This window comes from Pomacea canaliculata, linkage group LG2, assembly GCF_003073045.1.
Source record: "Pomacea canaliculata isolate SZHN2017 linkage group LG2, ASM307304v1, whole genome shotgun sequence".
NCBI lineage: Eukaryota > Metazoa > Mollusca > Gastropoda > Architaenioglossa > Ampullariidae > Pomacea > Pomacea canaliculata.
In genome coordinates, this window is record NC_037591.1 from 442,581 (window position 1) to 464,022 (window position 21,442).

Consider the following 21,442-nt stretch of genomic DNA (forward strand, 5'->3'; position numbering starts at 1 on the left):
AATATGAATAAAGAAACTTCAACCCAATTTTAGGCCTGTATCACATGCCAATATAAAGTTATAAGCTTTTGAACTAACAAGCTTACTAAAACAAGAAACTGAAAAGGCGAAGGAAAACAAAGTGAAAGCTTAGTAAACTACTAAACCACTAAATATTTTTTAAAAAGCTCTCACTGAAATGTTTACATATGTATGAAGAAAACTTCATTCAAATTTTAGGCCTGTATCACATGGTCAATATAAAGTTATAGGGATTTTAAGTAAACAAACTGTAACAAAACAATGAACGGAAAAAGCGCGAGCAGAAATATCAAGCTTAGTAACTTTGTTTTATCTAAGCCTTTCATGTAATTTACCTGCTGAATGAAAAATATAACCATCTTTCAATGTGTTATACATACTAAACTTTAACATTACTAATAAAATTAATTATTTTATTCACTTTTAGAAAAGTCAACATGGTTGTGTTGTGTACCCAACTGCTGACCAGGCTTTAGAGAAGCACACAGTAATAAAAACAATGGTGTTTGCAAACATTGAGCAACACAGTTATAGGTTTAGTTAGTTATATAGAAGTTCAGTGTCCACTAGCTTCATGGTTTTTGCCATCTTTGGTCTTTTGCTATCTAACATTTAGTGATGATGTCGCATATTGCTTTCAATTTTTGCGAGCATCTACTGAAGTAGCAGCATTAGTAGGAAACACTCTCATCTTTCTTAGCCTTCAGTTGTTGCAGGGTGATGGGATGAACATCAATTAAAGAAATTTATTTCAAAAGCTTATAGGGGAGTATAACCAATTCTTGCAGCCCTATGCTCCACTGGGGGCAAATAGGAATAAAGAATAACCTATTCATGAAAATTAGAGATACATCACTGAGTGCACCAGAATTTAAGCAGCTGCTCATGTTCTGTTCCTCTGTATGCTAGGATTATTTTTATGAATTACCTCTGTAGTCACATGGATTAAAGATGGGTTGATTTTTGTAGCTAGGGGGTATCTTATTTTCTGTCAAAGATTTCTGGGAAAAGCACTATAGCTGTCTGGCCTTTTAGGGGGGCTGACAATGATGTGCTCTCTAGACACTGAATGGCTTTCAAACTTGACTAGATAGCAGTTTTCATTGTTTGTTAGGAATGCTATACATAATTGTCTTCACATTCTGTTTGTTACATTTGGTGGAGTAAGACCATCCAACCCCCCACCCAACCTTTGTTTTCTGTGCAAATGATGTAAGCTCTGTTTCCCTTACATTCCTGACAAAGTACATAAATAACTAGCATTGCAAGTTGACTCAAATGTGTAAATGTTCGCATCTAGTCCTGATTACTACCGAGATTATGCAGCAGAAATGAAACTTCGCTTTATTTCAGCTCGCTTACCACATGACTGATGGTGTTTTTCGACAGCCGAATTCGGTTCACTAAGTTTACTTTTTTTAGCTGCTACGACGGTTAAAGAATGTCCATGTGGTTTCTTATTTTTTTGCACGTGGTATTGTGAGAGAAAATGAAGCGTCTGACAGGCACAATAAACATTTAATATCAACGTTAATGTCTTAGAAAAGAGAAATATCCAGAACAGCTTTTGAGTTGCGTCGCATTTGTTTATACATCCGGAGGCCATGACAGTTGCCTTGTGGGATACCGAGCACAGCCGAGAGCGTGTTCGTGTGCCCTATGTGACCCCGTCATATCGGCATTAGTGAATTTCTGATTGGCTATATGCAAGTAGGGTTTACGCATGGAACGTCCATATAAGGAAGTTTCCGACCCTTTGTGTCGTCTATGAAAAGAGCTTGTCATAGCTTGGGGGCCTTCTAAGGGTTTTGACTCAAGCCCTTTGTTGAAAATTCATGTCATGACCCTTCGACGCCGATATACGATGCAATCTACACAGTGCCACGTGGCGATGGTGTCGTTGAGCAGATATGCTTCAAACTTCTCTATGCTCGCTAATTCTGCGGCTCGCGGAAAAGTAAATAGGATAGAAGTAGATGTTTTCATTGAACAAAATAGGAATATTTCTAAGATAGTATTCTCTTATGAAACCTTGGCGAGTGAATTTTGTAGAACAAAAATAGTGAACTTTGAGCAGTTAATGAAGTAATCTGGAAAATGGCCAAAATGACATATTTTTTTTGGACAATTTTTAATTTTCGACCGGTGTCTGGCCTTACAAGCTCCCAAACACGGTGTACGTGGATCGCTACAAGGAGGGGGTGTTGGCTTGAGTGATTTACGCGCGTAGTCAGCAGCTAAGGTATATTACGGCAAGCAAGCCACCCTGTAAACAGATGCCACTGGGTTGGCTGAGAAAGATCGCAGCAGTGCCCGAGACGAGAAATGAACTCAGGGCAGCCAACCTTCACTGTATTGGTGAAGGCGCTAACAGCGCTAACCGTTGCGCCACCGGACCGCTGTACGTGCTACAAGACAAGCAAGATGGCGTGAACTTTCACTACTTGAACCAGAAAGAGGTAGTGCGAAAGGAAATTCTTCATGAAGAGTGGCATACAATCCTGTAAACCAAGGGAGCTAAGTCCAACAGAATACCTTGCTTCCAGGTTATTTTGTAAGCCTTTTCCAAATCAAAAACACCCATAGAACATGTTCTTTTCCGACAAAAGCATCCCCGACAAAAATTTCAAAATGGGCCAGATGGTCCAGGGTGCTGCAGCATTTTCTGAAGCCAGACTGCAGGTTGGAGAGAAGACCTTGAGACTCAAGATGCCAATTCTGAGTGCATGTGTTCTAGAGGTTTTGCAACTGCATAAGGTTTGCATGGTAACTGAAGAGAAGTGGGATCAGAAGGATCCTTCTGCCACTGTTTTGGGGGCTGGTGGTAATAGATGGCCTCAACATCTCCACAAGGCAGAGAATGCTGCAGCGGACACCCGAGACCAAATATTAAGTTAAATAGAGATGTCTTCCTAGAAACAGCGCAACCCAGAGGGAACAAAAAGTGAAACCCTAACCAGCAGATATTTGATAGGACGGAGTTGGGTATTTAGGGAGTAAAGTAAGGAAAAGAGTATTAGTTGATATAACCCTCTCATTCTTCTGGATAAACCAAGATTGGTTTTATTTGTAACCATAGTGGAAAATTTATGGTTTATTCACAGGCAATTAACAGTGGGCCAGCTCAATAACCCAGGCAGAGAAAAGTCACCTGAGGCTTTTCTCATCTGACATCCACAAAAAAAAAGGCTGGTCAAGCATGGCAATCAAAAGTTGTCATTTACCTGTTCTTCTGAAATGCATTCAATTTCATGGCGTGCCTTGTCAATCCCTTCTTTAGTGCCCGAAATCTTAATGCTATCAGTATTCTCTTCTGGTCGTGGTATGGTAATCTTTGTGGCAGTGGTAAGCTCCAGTTCTTGCAGTTTCTTCCCACTTTTGCCAAGGATGAAGCGGTGGTGCTCACGAGGAATTTTGATCGTGATGCTTGCCTTCACACAAATATCAATAAAATATTAAATATTCCTGGTCTTGAAATTGTCAAGATAGGTAACTTAGTGCTGTTTTGACTTAAATACAAAGTTAAGATTTCAAAATTTAAGTTAAACTTTTTTTTTAAGCCACAGCTAACTTCTCTTTTTGTCCTGATAAAAATGACATAAAGTATTTACACAACAGACTGAACAGTCACATGAAGAAAATATAAGCCAGCACCACATCTCCCACCTGCCTAAGTCTGTACATCTACCACTAACCCTATGGACCTTTTACTAAGGGCAGAGATATGGTGGAACCTTCATCACACTGCCTGTTTTGACTTTCTGGCATTTCCATCCAAGACAATGATGTTTATGTAGCCAATTACATTTGTGAAAAATGTTTGGGTCGTAACTAAGAGGTATCATAATTGGGAAGGTCTCGATGAGGAGATTTTACTGTCTAGAGATACTATAAATCTTTTCTCATTAATACCCCCCCAAACCCCCAGGGGGGGAACCCCCCTAAAAAAAATCCCCTGCTTTACTTTAAATGTCAACTGTAAAATTATAACTATATCTCGCATTAACAGACTAAATAGGTGGCATGTCCACATTCATTTTAGTGGACCTCTACATCAACTGAAACAGTGTAGTTTATCCATACCCTAATGTAGTGATGTTGGGGGGATGACTACTGCGGATGAGCAACAAATAATACAACTTTTGTGAGTACTTCTTCTTGAATACTAAGATGCTATGTTAAGTATATGGTAAGTTACTGCACTTTAGTTATTATGTTTACTATAAAATGAGAAACTCAAAATAGCATTTCTTCAAAGTGTTCATCTAAAAGAATAATATCACCCAGACACCCCGCGTAATAATAATATTAATATATATAATCTTAGTCGCCCCCACAGCGCGGTGCGATAAGGACCAGATGGCCGCCCTAAGACAGTGAGGCCGCCTTAATCTCCTAAGGAAACTTGGAGAAGAACAGTGGAAAGGGAGATGAAAGGAAGGGCTTGTTCACCATGGGGTCACCTAGAGCGAGTTTCAGCCGATCGACAATGTGTCGGACTCCTAGTCGAGGCCTTATGTGCAACCTGATGCACGAAGAGTTTGATGATGATGATGATGATGATTGATAATAATAATGAAATTTTGTAGTCTTACTTAAACATAAATAATCTACAAATTTAAGCACTAGCCGGTTGATCTAAGCTGACTGTTGATTTTGGCTTAACTAGCCTTCAAAATTGTTGTTTTCTGTTAGCTGAAAAGTTTTTAGTACCTATTTTTACTTCATAACCCTTGAAAAATACCAAAAAGACTATGCCAGCAAAATTGGATCCCAGTTTGAACTTTACAATGACACTAAAACCAGTGGTCTATGATTTAGGGTATTTTCTCAATGGAATCATGAAATAACAGTACAGTTTTCTACAGAATTACTGAGTTAATTTAAAATTTTCATTGTGGCCACTGTTGTAAGTGATAGTTTTTTTGATAGTTTAATACAAGAACATTAGAAATTGTTAAAAAATTTCATTTTTGGAGTAGCATTCTGACCTTAGGCAGATTCTCTTAGATTCCAAACAAATGGTTATTTTAATAAATTGTTATCAGAATATTAATGAGGAGTTGACATTTCTATTTTATCCTCAGCATAACTGTTGATGCCATTAAAATTTATTTAGCAGTTAAAAGACATTGCCCACTTACGTGCTCAGATATTATGAGCATTAACTGTACGTTTTACACGTGATCCATAAAACAGGCCTATTTCTTGAACGTGCTTCCTGACTTTAAATAAAATCATTCCATGAGTTACATGAATTCTTTGCACCAGTTTTTAAACATATATAAAAGAATGTCAATTTAAACCTCATTTCTACAGCTTGCTTAACCTGCACTGACCTGTGTCTGGAGTTTGCCAACAATTTCTCGCCTTGCTTTTAAGACACTCTCTGAGCGACCGTTGATAACCACCGTCATACTCTGATCTTTGGCAAGGCTAATCTCAATGGAAACACCTGCAATAAGACATTTCAATGTGAAAAGAATGCTTTATAAATACTTGGTTACCAGTGTCAAAACAATGCTTGATATACAAAGCGATCAAACTTTTCGTACATTGCGTTTGCTGCGCATATCTGTTGTTGTATGAGTGCCTTAAACCCATACAAACAAAACTATGTTACCCAAAGAATGGAAAAATGCTGACAAGATACTGACCCACAATCAAATCATGTAAAAGCATTTATGTAAACTATACTGGATGCAATAAAACAACATGCTACGACGTGTGATTATAAGCACAATTCCACTGTAAGATAGCTAGTATCTTACCCTAAGGTTGTTTTTATTTGTGTGTGTGTGTGCAGAAGTATGAACTGTTTGGGTGCTTGCGGTGGACAGATAGGGGTAATACCTGTGTTGTGGTAACTTGTGTCCCCTCAGGGCAGTTCATGTGTCTTGGGTTCCCATCTTCCACTTGACTAACACCAGTGCCTCCAAGCATACAACTGCAGGTACAAACCAGCACATTGCTTTGGCAGGCGAGCCAAACTTGTTGAGGGCAGCTAAGTCTGAAATCCCCGCTACCAGCTGAACATAAATGGCCCTATTGCCTAAAGGAAATCTCCCGTACAAGGCTAAAACAACAGTCAGTCGTCCCATTCTTACATTCTGATCACTGAGGGGAAGCACAATGGAAGTACACGCATCAGCGACAGGGCCTGCACTCTTAGACCTTCTGGGTATATGTCAGCAGGTCCTATACAAGACAACCACTCCTGTCTTTGACATTTTTAAGCCAGTTTTTTCTCTGGCCACCACAGCAATGACTAAAATGTCATGCTGGGTCGCATGACCAAAGAAGACCATCTTACGTAACTTGACTGTTGAAATTAGAAGTTCCAGGAGTCCTAATGAGGTGCCATCTTTTTCATATAAAATCGTTGTTCTAGATCTTTGCTTGAGTCTGAGAAGTAGTCCTCCTCGGCGACTTTAATTCTTTAATGCCTGGGATATTACTTTGCCGTTTCAACGCAGCAGAGTCCACGTGTCCCATCATTAGAGAAAGAGCGTTCATGCCAGGATTTTGCACAGCTTGTACTTGGTAGTGAACCTTATATTATGCCTATGCAGTTTTCCGCTATGCTCTAGGTCCAACCATGCTAGCCTCAGTGGGCTGTATGCCCAATCCTGCACGCATAATAACTAAAGGTGTTGGAAGCTAGCTGTCCCTTGGAGAAGCTGCTCACCTCTATCAAGTTATCCGGCTGCTTATATAGATCTCTGCATTTGCCCACTCTATTGATCTAACTTTGCTCTTTTCAGTTGCTGGTCGCCATTCCATTGCTTTGAATGGCTTATGTCTAGTTGTGGTACGTCTTTTTTTACCCCACCCAGATCTGTCCTGCAGTCCCTAGGTGCAGATCAGTCTCCACCAACTGAGAAGCAAGCAATGATTGGTCGTTGGAAGGCTTTGGCATCTGTTCTGCCCCAAATTCGAACGTGAAGTAGTTGATTGGTTCTTGTTGAAGTGTAAAATGTATGTCAGCAACTAGGCTATGTGCGTCGGTAAGAGGGGGAGTTACATTGAAAATAGAGAAAGATCAAATCAAATCAAATCAAATCAAAACAGACTATTACTTGTCTGCCCAGGAGGACAGAAATTTGTCTTATAGCTCACATACCCATACAGACATTAACACACCAGTTAGAAGTAAAAGTGAGGAGTAAAATAGTGGTTGAATTCACCAGTCCATCAAAGCAGTGTATGTATTATCCTAACAACAAAACGCCTTAGGGTACCAAGGGCTAAAAAGCACTGCTGACAAAAAGAAAACCTTTGTTTCATTCACGGCAGAAGCCCCACGACAGAAGATTATACATAGAGAGGCCATGATGCTATCCGTTGGGAGGGCAAGAGGCTCTACGAGCATACTAGTTAGTCCGGCTTTCCCCAGTTAGTGATGCCGGTGGACAACGAGTAGTGCGACGAGATTGAAACAGAGTCGATTTAGCTCTCGCCCTAAACCCGAGGTGTCAGAATGCGTCGTAGGTTACATCTTGAGCTCGCTGCGCAGGACCTGCCAGACGTCGAGTTATGACTGCTTCCGCTGACGCAGAGATACGCAAGAAAGATCTTGGTGTCTAGTGGAGCGTTACGGACGAACGGAAACGAAAAAAATTCAGTTCCACAGCAACGGTGATGAGGTGGTTGACGAATACGCCGCGAAGCTCCAGAATCTATAGCCGGCGACGGTAGAAGGCGGCTGCAGAGCGTCGAAGTTGCGGCGATGACACCATCTCGAGGACGCGGCCCGACCGGTCAGGGAAAATGACTGCCCCGTTTTCCGTAACAGGATTGGACAGGAATATAAAGTGTACTGGCCTGATGGAAAGTGTCCGACGGCGGAGGTTGTCATTTACTGCATTAGGGATATGTGCGTGCTCGACACCAGGCAGTGAGTAACGACAGCGTCAACTGACGAGTGCACACAGGGCACAACAGGGACTTACAGCTAAAACAAAACTCAGGAAGTGGCGGTGAGTGGACATGTTTACGGCCAAGCGTTGAGGAGGTTCCTATCCTGGTGATCAAGGACCTGGTTCGATGTGTTCACAAGTGAGACTCAGAGGCGCATGTCGCTTCTACAGGGAAGAACGTCTTTGATCGGATAATGGATTCTACCGCAGATGTAGGCGCAGCAGTACAGGCAGCCGTGCATGAAGCTCATCTTGGTAGAAGACATTGTCACAAAGACGGCTCAGGGCCGCTGGCAACACAGGCCCGTTCCAGAGCCAATGGTCTGACGTACCACACAGCCACTTTCCAGAGTTAAGCAGACCACCATTGCCAACTTTTTAATTTCAGTCCTTCTTGTGTACCTAGACATCATTATGGTATACTCCAAGATAAAGACATTCAACTTGGCGGAGCGCCATACTTCAGATTGACGACCAGTGAAGAGAAACGCCAGGGTGGTATGCTACCTCCAAACCACCACACACAAACTCTTGTGACATATGCCTGTGGTGGCCACCGAAAGTAACAGTGTCTTGGTGTCAGATGACCAGTACAGAAATGACAGTCCTTATCGGTCGAACCGATAGAAGTTATTTTGGTCTTTAAAATTGTTCTGGGTTCTTGTTTCTATTGGTCTTGTCTTTAAAATGTCCGTTTATACAAGTAGGACCCAGTGAAGAAACACCACACAGATCACAGTTGCACAGCTGGTGCTTCAAAGATCACCATTCAGGTAGGGCTTCTAGAAGTTCTCCCATAGCCCATGAACACTAAGCATGAAGCAGCACACATCGGAAGTGAAGGGGTGATTGGTGCTTTTCACCCGATTCCACGCAACTAAGCTATTCAGGAAAGGCAACCAACTCTGAACAGATGCCAAGAGAACACGCGTGCCTGAGATGAGAGCTAAACCCTCATTGTATTTGGTGACAGGCACTAACCACTTGCCGCTATATAAGACACAAAATGGCGAAAGGAACTCTATGACTCCACCTCAATTAAAAGTTGTAATTTGGAACAAAATAAAGAACATAGTGTATCATGTGCTCAGTTTCCCATTTTCTCTTGGTGAACCTACAGTTCCTAACAATGTGAGCTTTACCCCCAGTGAGGTCGGGAAATCTGGGCTTGAGCATTGTTACTTACTGAAGCGTTGTACAATAACAATTTTCATCCCTTATAATAGGCCTAGTGCATTCTGTTCTGCAGCCTGGACCAAATGTGTGTTTACCGTGTTATAGTTGTTTACAATCTAGTTGAATAATAGCCCCCACCCAGACTTTTCACATTCTCTCATCTATCCTACTCCAAAGACAACTTATCCTCTCTACTGCATTTTCCCAATTTTTTCCCAAAATCAGTTTACAATGGAACAACCAAAATGCGCCAAACAACACTTTAAAAAGCTTAAAAGTTCGTCAATTTGTGAATAGACTCAAACTTCGTGTGAAATATGTTACCGTTAAAAAAGATTTACAATTCAGTGACAGGCATCTTTTGCAAATCGGCTTATTCTGTTTTTATGAATTAATTATTTGTAAAACATTGTTGAATTTTAATATTTTTATTAAACGATTATCACCAACTACTGCAAAGTATTCTTTAAACTCTCATAGCGAAGTTTAAATTTGTATGAAAAATAAGCTCTACCAAAACTGCAGGTCGATATCTTCTTGTCAATTAAAATTATAGCTTATAACTCAGTCTCTAACCAAAAAAGAAACTGAGAAAATCGAAAAAAGAAACTGAAAGCTTAGTGAACTACTAAAGCTACTCAATATTTTTTTAAAGCTCTCAATGAATAATGTTTAAATATGTATAAAAAAACAATTCAAATTTTAGCTGTATCACAATGTCCATATAAAGTTAATTGGATTTAAGTAAAAACTGTAATAAACAACAAGGAACGAAAAAGCTGAGATCATAAGTTCAAGCTTAGTAACATTTGTTTTATCTAAGCTTTCCGTTAATTACCTTCCGAAGAAATATAACGCATCTTTTCACTGTTTACTACATATATACTTTACATAACTAATAAAATTAATTATTTTTGTTTCAATTTAGGAAAATCAATGTTGTCCTTGTGTATCCAAATGTTGACTAGGCTTCATGGTTTTAATGCCATCTTCGGTCTTTGGCTATCACTTAGTGATCTGTCTTCACATTGCTTCCAAATTTTGTGAGCATCTAACTGCAATAGCAGCATTAGTAGGCAACCACTCTTCTTCTTAGCCTCAGTTTGCAGGTGAATGGGATGGAGACATCAAAACTATGATCAACATACATAATTCTTTTTCATTAAAGAAATATTTCAAAAGATATAGGGGAGTAAACAGTATTATGAAATCCTTAGAGATACATCACTTATGCGCCAAGAATTTGAGCAGCCTCGCTCACTTGTCCTTTCCCTTTACTGTTATGCCTCTTTCAATTATATTTTATGAATACTTGTAATCACCATGGATTAGATGTTTCTTTATTTTGTGCTGTGGTCGTGTTTATTTCTCTATCAATTCTGGAATACGCACCAACTGTTGGCCCTTTTGGAGGGCTTCATGATGTGCTTCCCTGACACTGAATGCTAAAACTTGCACTGAATGGCATTTTTCTTCTTACGAATGTCATACATCATTCCCAATTCCTGTTTGTTATATTGGGTGGTTTGGAGTAAAACAAATTCATCCCACCCACCTTCTGTTAGCTGTGGTATATGAAATGTGAAGCTCTGTTTCCTTACATCCAAAACAAAGTACATAAATAACTAGCATTGCAGTTCCTCAAATTTGTAAAATCGTGTCACGTATCCAGTCCTGATACTCTAAGATTTGCAGCAAACTTAAACTTTTTTATTTTCGAGATGCCATACCATGGAATCATGCCGGTGATTTCAACAGCAGAATTGGTTCACTAAGTTAATACTTTTTCTTTTTTTTTTTTCTCTACGATGGTCTAAGAATGTCCTCTGGTTTATTCTTTCCCACGTTTTTTAGAGGAAATGATCGTCCTGATAGGCACAATGAACAATTTAACATATAATGTAATCGTGTCTCGGAAGAAAGTATCCCAGAACATCGTTTGAGTTACTGTCGCATTATTGTTTAGCATCCGGAACCATGACAGTTGCATGCAGGACAACAGAACACTACGCCTGTTCGTCGTGAACTTGACCCCGTCTAGGTTGGGCATTAGTGAATTCTGAATTGCGGCTATAAAAAGTATTTCTGTTGGCGTCCTCAGGAATTCCGACCTCTGGTGTCTCTAGAAAAGAGCTCAAATCCATAGCAAGCCACCTTCTATCGCTTTGAATTCAGCCTTATTAGAAAGTTACGATACTTTCCGTCATTGCCGATGTCGACTCGTTTCTCGCGTGCGGACAGGGTTGTTATGTCCCAAACATTTTGTTTCCTCTAAATTTGACATTGGAACGTAATTGGATAGAATAATTGTTTTTATTACAATTTCTAGATTGGTTCTATGAAAATCACTTGGTGAGTGAATTGAAACTTTCCATTGAAGTAATCTAAATCTAAATCCCTAGCTAAATGTAAATTTCCTCTGTCAATTTATGACCGGTGATGGCCTTAAAACCTTAACTTCTATCCACAAACTGGAGACATTACATGCATATGGGGGACCAGCACTGACCAAGTTCACGTTAATTCCTAAGGGCCAACACAAAGCAGAATCTCTTCCTCAGTTAAGTAGTGAACAGCTTCAAGTAAACGGACCACCTTTATAGGATGACGTTTCAGCATACTTAAGTTCCCATCGATTGCAATGCCGCGCTTCGACAGCTCTGTGCATCAATACTCTTAGGTGCATTACAAGAACAGACTGTACAAATGATAGTCCCATCCCTGCTGTACATGTCAGATATGAACTCGCATTGTCAATGCAGAGAAATTCAATCATTGAAGAACTAGCACCTAAGGAATCTGCCCCTCATTTCCTACGGAATGCAAAACCAAGTGTGTAGGAAGCAGTCTCTTTTTGGATCAGCCTCTTATGGTAACAGTGAAGCAGCACAAACGGGTCTGGTCTGTTACCCATCATCAGTTAGGCAGCTAACACAAAAGAATGGAATGTCCATACCATTCAAGGCTAAGTCGCCGCCATGCATAAATTTTGTAAGCCTATATCGCCATTCGTATGTCTATCCAGTGTCTGATTTATCCACTGATGATATCAGATGAATAAGTACAAAGTTTTCATCAACTAGTACCTATGCAAGGATCTCACCTGTTTTTTGCATGATATCTTTGCATATTTTGGACTGTTCACTTTCATCTCCAAACTTGTGCTCATTCATTTCTCTGAATTTTCTTTCTTCCACTGGAACTGTAAAAACCTGCATCAATTTGAGACAGAAAGAATCCTGTTCAAATCAAACTAATTATTATTAACTTATTATTATTAATGTGTCTGTATTCATGTTCCCAGCAGCAAAAAAACCAAAAAGGAAATTCTATCTCTGTTGCGACGAAAGAACAGATGGACAAGAATAAAGATGTATTTGTATTACCTTCGTTTTACTCCTTGTTGTAGAAGTGAGCACTTTCGCTACATGTTAGTTAGTTCGATCTTTATATTTATCACTCTGAGCAAATCATCTTTCGTGGGGTGCTGGAAAAGAAACGCTATTCAAAATGTTTCATTATTATTTAATGGGTATCAAAGTGCAGAGAATTTCAACTGTAAACTATAAAAAAATGACTAACAAGACTTCCTGATTCATAGTTCACAACTGTGAAACTCACTGTCATTGACCTGCCTTGTTAGTTTTTGTGCTTTGATTTAAAAGCATAAAAGTGTATTTTAGTTTTGAATAGGACTAAAAGGAAGAGAATAACCTGAAAATTAACAAATAAGCAGCATTTCTTTTTACCCAGCTGATAACACTTTACCCCCGAAACACACACTCTCAAAATAAGAAAAATACAATGCAAAAATGCATAAATACAAAAATTAAAACAACAGAAAAATATTTTTTAAAAAAAACAAACAAATTTTCTTGTAAACAGCAGCACAAATAAAAAAACCGAAAAACATTTTTTTTCAGGTTTCAGCAGTTGGACTATTCTCCTATTAGCAATCCTTCGAGCACATATTATATGGTGCTTACTTATACAGTAAAGACACAAGCTGAGATACAACAGTTGTTGTGCCACACAAGTTACTCTTTTTGAAATGCTGGGTGACTACCCAGTTCAGATTTACCCAGATGTCAGCAAATAATAAAATGTATAACAGCAACTTTTGTCGCTTATTTCATCTTTGTATGCAACTGTATATCAGGGCTTCTGCTTACGCAAAAAATTGCGTACAGTACGCATTAAAAGTTCGGAGGACCCCTTCAATTTTCGTCAATGGGGTCCCATTCAAATTTGGGCAAAGAACAGGGACCCCTTAAAAATTTGAAGAAGGGGTCCCTGGGACCCCAAAGAATTTAGCCTTAGCAGAAGCCCTGGTATATGGCGATGCAAACATTGCATGATCTTGTTATGCTGTTTGATCAACGTAGAACTACAAAGTAACTTTACTTTCCAAAAACTGTTAGTTTTTATATTACTTTGTTTATGTAACCTGATATAATCTTAGTTCTAATCTTTAACTCTTCCACATTTAGAACAATTTAAACTCGTAAGACAAATTACAGAATATTTCAGGAAAGAAGATTCTGCAGATAACAGCGAGTAACTTCAAAGACTCTGTGTGAGTGGAACACTTTACAGAGAACAGTAATCACAATGATATAGATGTTAATGTACCACTCGCTTAATTCATTTTTAGAATGGAGGTGTATATGATTTTTTTAAAAAAGTAATCTGAGTGCTCTGACTGGAATGCAATAACACTTTTTACCCACTGCTGCTTGTTTTACTAACAGGGCAAAGTGCTAGAAACTTACAAATATTCAATGCTGTGCACATTTTTGTGAATTGAAATGTAGGTTGATGTGTTTTATCATTCTACAAAATTTAGTACAATTGGAAGTATCCATTGCTAAAGAAAACCTTGTGGGATTGCTGGAAAACTTTGAACCTGCTTTTCTCAAAAGGGCTGCTACCACACTTGCACATTTCAAACCTGTAAAACGCACTCAATTGTGGGGCTAGAAGGACAATGTTGGTATCAAAAGAAAGCTCAAGACAAGATTTTAATTATTTTAAAAATTTGTTCTCAAAATTTCAACTTAGGACTTATTTTGTGGTGGCAGGTCACATGTAGTCAACAATATTACAAAACGACTTTAGTAAATTGTATTGATAAAGACAAGTTCATTGGCTCACATCACTCTCTTTCCACTGATGCCAGAAAGAATGACCGTAGCTTAATTATAAGAAAAGTTATGTAGAATATTTAGCCCAACAACCACTCCAACTATTACTAAAAGCATGGAAACCTTGCAAATCAATAAATTTGAAAAATTGAGCTAAAAGTTAATTTTTAAAAAATTTATAACTGTTTCCAATTGACCTGGAAACTTGATTTTGGAAAATCAGGAAATAAAGATCTATACAATATAGTATTCAGTAGTTTGTAAAATGTTCATTTGAGTTTGGGATACAGAACACTAAAAAAATATTCAATTCTTTTGGTCAATCTTAGGAATAGTTCTCTGACCAATGAAACAAGACACTAGCACAATCTGGAACATTTTTACCTGTGTACATCTGGAAGAGCGACTTTGGAATTTGGGCTGCCATGGTCCCGCATTGACAAGAGGACGATCATGACGAGACTCAGAGGGAAGGGCAGGAAAGGCCGCATCGTAGGTTGGAGGTTCCGGATCAAAAGCTTGTTCATCAACACTTGGCACGACTTCACCATCCATGTTAGAAGCCATTGTGAAAATTCAAAAGTCGGTAGACTTGCCAGGCCGTACAGTACAACCTTTCATAGAATTTAAAAAAATTTTCACACAACGTAAAAATACAAAATGGAATTTTCACTGCTGCTTTTATGCAAATTACGATTATTTTTAAAAGTAATGCAAATGCCATAAATTATGAACCATTTGATTTTGATTTCTCTAGTGGTTAATACTTCTGTGGTGGTGCACCGACCAAGGCTTATCGTTGAACTTGTCCATTTCAATTTATGGAAGGTTATGAAAATATCTTTGTGCTCTGGAGACACCTGAGCTCTGATTGAGAAGTAAAGTACATAGACATAATATAAGTCATAGACATTGACTCCAAATTCCTCAAACTAGAAACCAGAACACACAGTTTTGACTCACAAGGTAAGAAACACAATATATCACTTGTCATTGCATGCTTTCAATTTGGTATACATCAGCAGGAATTCAAAACATACCCCTAAATGGTTTTTTTTTTTTAGGTCTGCTTATCTTACTGTATTGCCTCGAGACATTTTTGGGACAAAATACATGAGAAATAAGAAGGCAACACTGTTGGTTATCAACATGCACACCCATTTCACCCACAAAGAAACATTTAAGTTTAAGTGCTTAGCTGTCTGGCACACTATTCTGAATTTTTCAAATGTATTTATTCAAGAATAAAACAGCTTTGATTTTGGCTGATGCATATAAAACATAACCAACATAATAGTAGCTGTGAACAGAAGTCTTTTTAACACACTTTAAGAAGCAAGTCACAAGAACACAACTGTTAAATGTTGCTTAATAAATTATATCTATATATTAAACTTCATCACTGTTCTAAGCACTCTCTCACAACTGTCTTTAAAACTTCATCCTCTTATTTTTATAGCATAATTCTTCTTTGGCAAATGGTCTGAAAAACTATAAATGTGAATCTTGTGTGAAAGAATCTACCAGTCAACTACAATTCACTCACCAACTTGATGAACTCAGCACTAAATCAAGTGAATGGCATTAATCCAGGTGTGGCATCCTGTCTTTTTTTTTTTTTTTGTTACCGTTTACTCACTGACTTACTTGACACGCGACAAGCATATGTATTTCTACAAACTGGCATTGTTATTGCCTGCTGACTGATGTCCACGTTGTCACATGGACATGTAAGAAGGCGAGATAAGGTTAGCATGTTACCTTATGGAACGTGTCAATGTTAGTGTGTGGTACTTACAAGTACTGCGTCCGCGAAAGTCCGTCCTAAAAACTGTGATGTCCTTCCTTTAACTCCAATGTGGATGACCCTTTGTTCTGTCAAAAGCGAAGAAAATTGCACATTAGGTGTAAGAAAAGAAGCAAGTCAAACAAGTTATGTGTGGTTATCGCGATGGTACGTGGCCCAGCTACTCACCAAACACCCCTGTGTGTGACAAGGTCCACGACATGCCCAACTTTTGAAGCATGCGCAGGTATTCATGCGCCACTCCCCAGCAACGCATTGTTTCATTGGTTGAAATTTGTAGAGTTGGCCACATCTGAGCAAATTTAGCCAATAGTTAAGGGTTTACTTTATCTGTAAAAGAAATGAAACCCTGACTTAATTAACCCATATTTACTGCCTAGAAGCATTTCGACCATTTGACTTATGTAATATGTCAAGTATTATTTTTCTGTAGGTTACTTCAATATACGTGGAGACCAGGCTGCAAGTTTGAACTATATGCAAATACCGAAGGTGAAAAGCTAGAGTCATTGTGACCCGTGATGTTAGTACACTTGAGATGCCGACATCAAGCACGAGTTCATCAGCTGAGCAGTCGTGTCATTTTGTCTACCTACAATCATAGCGTGCAAAAAACGGACTGCCCAAAGCGATCGTTCCTCAAAGTATTTTAAACGTTGCACGTACACACCTTCATTTATTCCTGATCACTACAGTATGAAACTAAACGTCCTTGTTTTCAACGTTCTTTTTTGTTTTTGTTTTTTTAGAGACAGTTTTATCTATTTGATAGAAATTAAGTCTACTACAGACTTTGAGTCCACCAGCCCAACCCTCTGCCCATTATCTTTTAGCATCCTGACACTGGCCACAATGCTGTATAAGAATACCGGCCCGTTTTGTAGCCGCGAAGTTTTGAACTTTCATGACTTGGCAGTAGAAATAAATGTTAGGAAAAAGGCTTACTTTCATCTAAAAATTGTAAATATTACTTTTCTCCCGTACAGTACTAGTATCAGGAAACACTAATGTTTCATCACTGTGGCCGATGCAGCAGCCCAGACTGTTCGGATCAAACGCGTTACGATCAATTGCATTTCTTCCGAGTAGATGATCAGCAGCATGAGAATGGTGACTGTGGCACAAATAGCAACAGCGGCAAAGTGCGAAATCTGCTTGTTCATTGTCAGTCTACCCGAAAAATAAGGTGAGACGGGGTTGTATAACTGCTCGCATGAGCAAAGGTGTGTAGAGAATAGAAATGGGCTATTCAACTTCATAAAAACGTCATTTCTTATCTTGTATTGTTGTATGTACTTCACATGATGTACTTACTCCACATCATGTATGTACTCCAGATGTGCGAGCTAAGGACACTCGAGGCAGAAAACGACGCACTTTTTATGAAGTCGAATTACCCATTTTCAAAGGTGTTCTAAATCATTTCATAAAGAGATGTTATGTTATATTTGAAGTGATATATAATTAAAGTCATAAAGGGGGAACTACAGTTTCAATGAAGACTGAAGGATCAGTTTTTACTGTATTTTCGGTAAGGTTATGAAGAAAAGGTTAGAAGGACTAAGACACTAAGTCCTCACTGTACTTAGTGCAAGGTTGAAGAAAGAAGCACATAAATACAAAGTTAAATGCAAACTATGTTAACAAATTGGTATTGGTCTCTCACAATTTGTTCATGTAATAATTGCAGCACAGACGACCCTGCATCTTTCACACCACATTATAAAAGATACTATGACGAACTATATGGAAAATTCGTGGACAGTGTGGACATGCAAAAAGGTTAGTGAATTTTGGAGTTGGATGTAAATTTAATGACAATTATTGATACTATTACTGTCACAATCACAGAGAATGTCCAATTTAGACAGGGCTCACTGGATTTGTACCAGTCGTTACAATTTAAGTCCTTTTTTCTGCTATGTAGTTCTTTACAAGTCTTTGTGTTCATCATCTGGCCCTTTCAGTTGCTTGATCAAGTATTTACCACTTTTTTCTGCAGTCCTATTTCAATTCCAAGTTGATATTTGAGCACCTCTTTAATTGTTGAGTGCAGAATGTAGATGATTCTTTATGCAGAAGAGATGGGGAAGAGGAAAATAAAACTTGAATTGTTGGTACTTCGATGGGAGTAAGGGTTATATTTTAACTTGGATTGCTGGTACTTCTATGAGGATGAGTGTTATATTTTAACTTGTATTGTTGTTACAACAGTAAGGGTTAGAGTTATATTTTAATTTTTATTGTGGGTACATCAATGAATGTAAGGGTTATATTTTAATTTGGATTGTTGGTACATCAGGCAGTGTATAAGGATTATATTTTAACTTGGATTGTTGGTATCTCAAAGAGAACTAAGGGTAGACGGTGGTTCTGGAGGGGTGAGATGAGAATCAGAAGAATTTAGGGTTAGAGTTAGAGACACCAGTGGGCTGGTTAATAAGTTTATCTTTTGTTACCAGTGACTATTTTGGCATAAGTTTAGTATAGCATAACTGTAGATAGGTGATGTGATAGAAGCTATCCAATTAGACTGAGTTCAGATTGAACAAGGGAAGCAGACATGGAGTTGTGTCCCATTAATGAATTTCTTTTAATGAACTGGGTGACAGAAATTTTAGTTTTTGGCATTGTTTACAATTAGGCTGGAGCTTTGTCAAGTGACATCACTTAGAAGTTAGTTTTAAGGGGACATCTAGGTTTAGGGTATTGACTAGGCAAAGCAGATGACATAACATTCATAACCATGGTCCCTTGTAGTAGATGTTCTATAAGGTGACCAGACGTTTCGGCGGCGAAAGCGGGACACGTGCCGATGATGGTGTCGTCTTCGTCAAAGAAAGCCGAAAAAAGTGATTTTTAAAGACAACCGGGACATTTGATGGACTTGCCAGAAAGCCAGAAAGCGGGACATTGGGCGTTCCGCCCCATGAGCAGGCGGGACACAAGGTCAAAAGCGAGACTGTCCCGCCTAAAGCGGAACGTCTGGTCACCTTATGTTCTATTCCACCATGTTTGTGATGGTTGGCAACTGTTACACTACAGAAAATCTGTACCATCATATTGACAAATAAGTCTGAACAATTTTTCTTCTAAAAAATTTGCTATGAACATAATGAAGTATTGAATAGTTTAAACTCATTCAATCTTACATTTAGATTACAGATCCTTTCATGAAAAAGAATTAAACTGTATGGCCATCAGGAGATTTTACCTTCTGAATTGGCCAGTTTTAACTTTGAGACTGTTTCCAATGTGATTTATACAATATTGGCACAGATGCATCAAAAATAACTTCTTCTGTCTCAGTATTTAGTAATATACTATATATAATTTAGAAAGATTTAAGTTTTTTTATTACTTCTGCTTATGGATGTTTATCCTTAGAATTTTATGGGGCATTTCTTGTTTTTATATAGCCTTTCTTGCTGATCTTGCTGACATCAGCTGCCAACAAGCAAGCAACCAACTCCTTATGAACTCCACATACACTTAGATATAAATACTATTATTTAAGTCCTTATATGGTTGTGTAAAAGATCCTTAGAAATTCCCTTACATCAGCCCTGGTCCATGAGAAGCCTATTAAAAGAATGTTTTTTAATCAAGCTAGACATGAGGAAATTCAGTCATGAAGGAATGTAGATATTTTAAATGGTAATATATGACAACATACTTGCTATACATATATAGTTGGTGTTTCTCATTGTGTGAAAATATATTTAAATCATGTAGTAGTGCTCCAAATATGCACAAATCATGTAGGCGTGCTCCAAATATGCATCAATCCTGTAGGGGTTCTCTAAATCACAGGGTTAGGGCTAGAGCTGCCACACTATTTTCAAGCAACTTCTATCCCGAAAATTTTATTTCTCCATCACAGTCCGCTTATCATCCTTTTCATAGCACTGAGACTGGCCTGCTTAAGGTGACAAACAACATTTTGTCTGCTCTGGATACAGGTGACATCTCATTTCTCACCATGTTAGACCTTTGATACTATAGACCACACTACTCTCATTCATAGACTCAGCTTATGTCGCCTGCCCATTGAAAGTAGTCCTGGTGTCCTGCAAGTGTGGCAGTCTTGTTTTGTACAAAGTTGTTGGTTCTGTTCTTTGTTTGAGGCCTGGAGAAACCTTTACCTTTCTCCAAATCCCTTCGATTCAATTTACTCTAAGAGAAAAGGTGGTGTACAAGATAGCTAAGCTAAAATGAGGTGATTAGTGCACAACTTATCAGTCCTTTTACCAGGCAGCTAAGAGGAAAGGTGGTGTACAAGGTAGCTAAGCTAAGCTAAGATGAGGTGATTAGTGCCCATAACCTTATCAATCCTTTTGGTTTTCTATTCTATTACAGTGCCATCCACATTTGGGTCACTGTTTACCATAAATGAGGTGAAAGGACTTGACAGTGTTCAACAAAGTCTCAACAATTGCAAGGTAAGGCTTGCATAAGTACAGGTGTATATATGTACATGCTTGTGTGTATGGGCATACACATAATTGTGTATAGGTGAGCATGTGCTTGTGTATATATATATATGCACATGCTTGTGTGTGTGTGTGATCATATAGTCAGGTATGTATATATCTCATGTATGTATGTACATTTATATGTGTGATCTTGTGTGTGCATATATATTTATATATCGCATGTATAGATTTGTGATCACATGGTTGTGTATGTTTATATTATGATCACATGCTTGTTTATATGTATATATGGATGCACGTGTGTATCTATATATATATAGATTTGTAATCACATGTTTATATAAATGTGTATTTATATTTGTGATCACATGCTTGTGTATATCACATGTATGTGTATACAGTGATACCTCGGTTCTCGAACGCCTTGACTTTCGACCAAATCGGTATTCGACCAGGAAATTCGAGAAAATTTTGTCTTGGAATCCGAACAAATATTTGGAACTCGAACATCCGAACTTCCGAGATAAGCCGAGTTGAGCCGAATGGCGTTCATTCGGCCCAGCGCGCCTTGCTTGCGTCATCAGTGTGAGTGCAGAGGAGAAAAAAACAACAAACAATTGACAAATTCTTCCGTAAAGAAATCAGACATGCAACTGCAGAGCAAGATTCTGATTCTCCTCAGCAAAAGATACAGAGAACAGAAACACCCGAAGAGCAGTTACCCTCTGTTTTTATTGAAGAGGACTCCCCTTCAAAACAATAACCATCCCCCTTCCCTCCTCCCACCACATTCATTCCCTCCTGCCATAAAGTTTGGTACAGGTACAGTAAATGAAACACAATTTACTGTACTGTACTGTACTGTACTGTACTGTACAGTACATTTTATTTATTTTTGTTTTGTTTTAATAAATACACTTTTATTTCTTATTTCTTGTT

General features: G+C 38.5%; 2 protein-coding genes across 7 annotated transcripts in view; one reads left to right on the forward strand and one right to left on the reverse strand.

Annotated features, from left to right (window-relative positions):
- The window catches only part of LOC112556427 (vigilin-like), a 50,912-nt gene extending 34,602 nt beyond the window's left edge, over window positions 1-16,310 (reverse strand). Inside the window, exons 1-6 of the mRNA XM_025225424.1 lie at window positions 16,236-16,310; window positions 16,059-16,135; window positions 14,645-14,874; window positions 12,220-12,328; window positions 5,361-5,476; window positions 3,246-3,452 (exon numbers count right to left, since the gene is read on the reverse strand). Coding sequence (XP_025081209.1) covers window positions 3,246-3,452; window positions 5,361-5,476; window positions 12,220-12,328; window positions 14,645-14,827 — 615 coding nt within the window. The 5' untranslated portion in view covers window positions 14,828-14,874; window positions 16,059-16,135; window positions 16,236-16,310. The remainder of the gene's footprint in view (window positions 1-3,245; window positions 3,453-5,360; window positions 5,477-12,219; window positions 12,329-14,644; window positions 14,875-16,058; window positions 16,136-16,235) is intronic.
- Window positions 16,311-16,420: 110 nt separating this feature from the next.
- The window catches only part of LOC112556428 (fidgetin-like protein 1), a 46,630-nt gene continuing 41,608 nt past the window's right edge, over window positions 16,421-21,442 (forward strand). For 3 of the 6 annotated variants that reach the window (XM_025225425.1, XM_025225429.1, XM_025225430.1), the window contains exons 1-4: window positions 16,566-16,761; window positions 17,054-17,253; window positions 17,758-17,849; window positions 20,427-20,509. In XM_025225425.1, the coding sequence (XP_025081210.1) occupies window positions 17,075-17,253; window positions 17,758-17,849; window positions 20,427-20,509 (354 nt within the window). In that variant the 5' untranslated portion in view covers window positions 16,566-16,761; window positions 17,054-17,074. The other 3 variants (XM_025225427.1, XM_025225428.1, XM_025225426.1) reach the window with 3 other exon arrangements.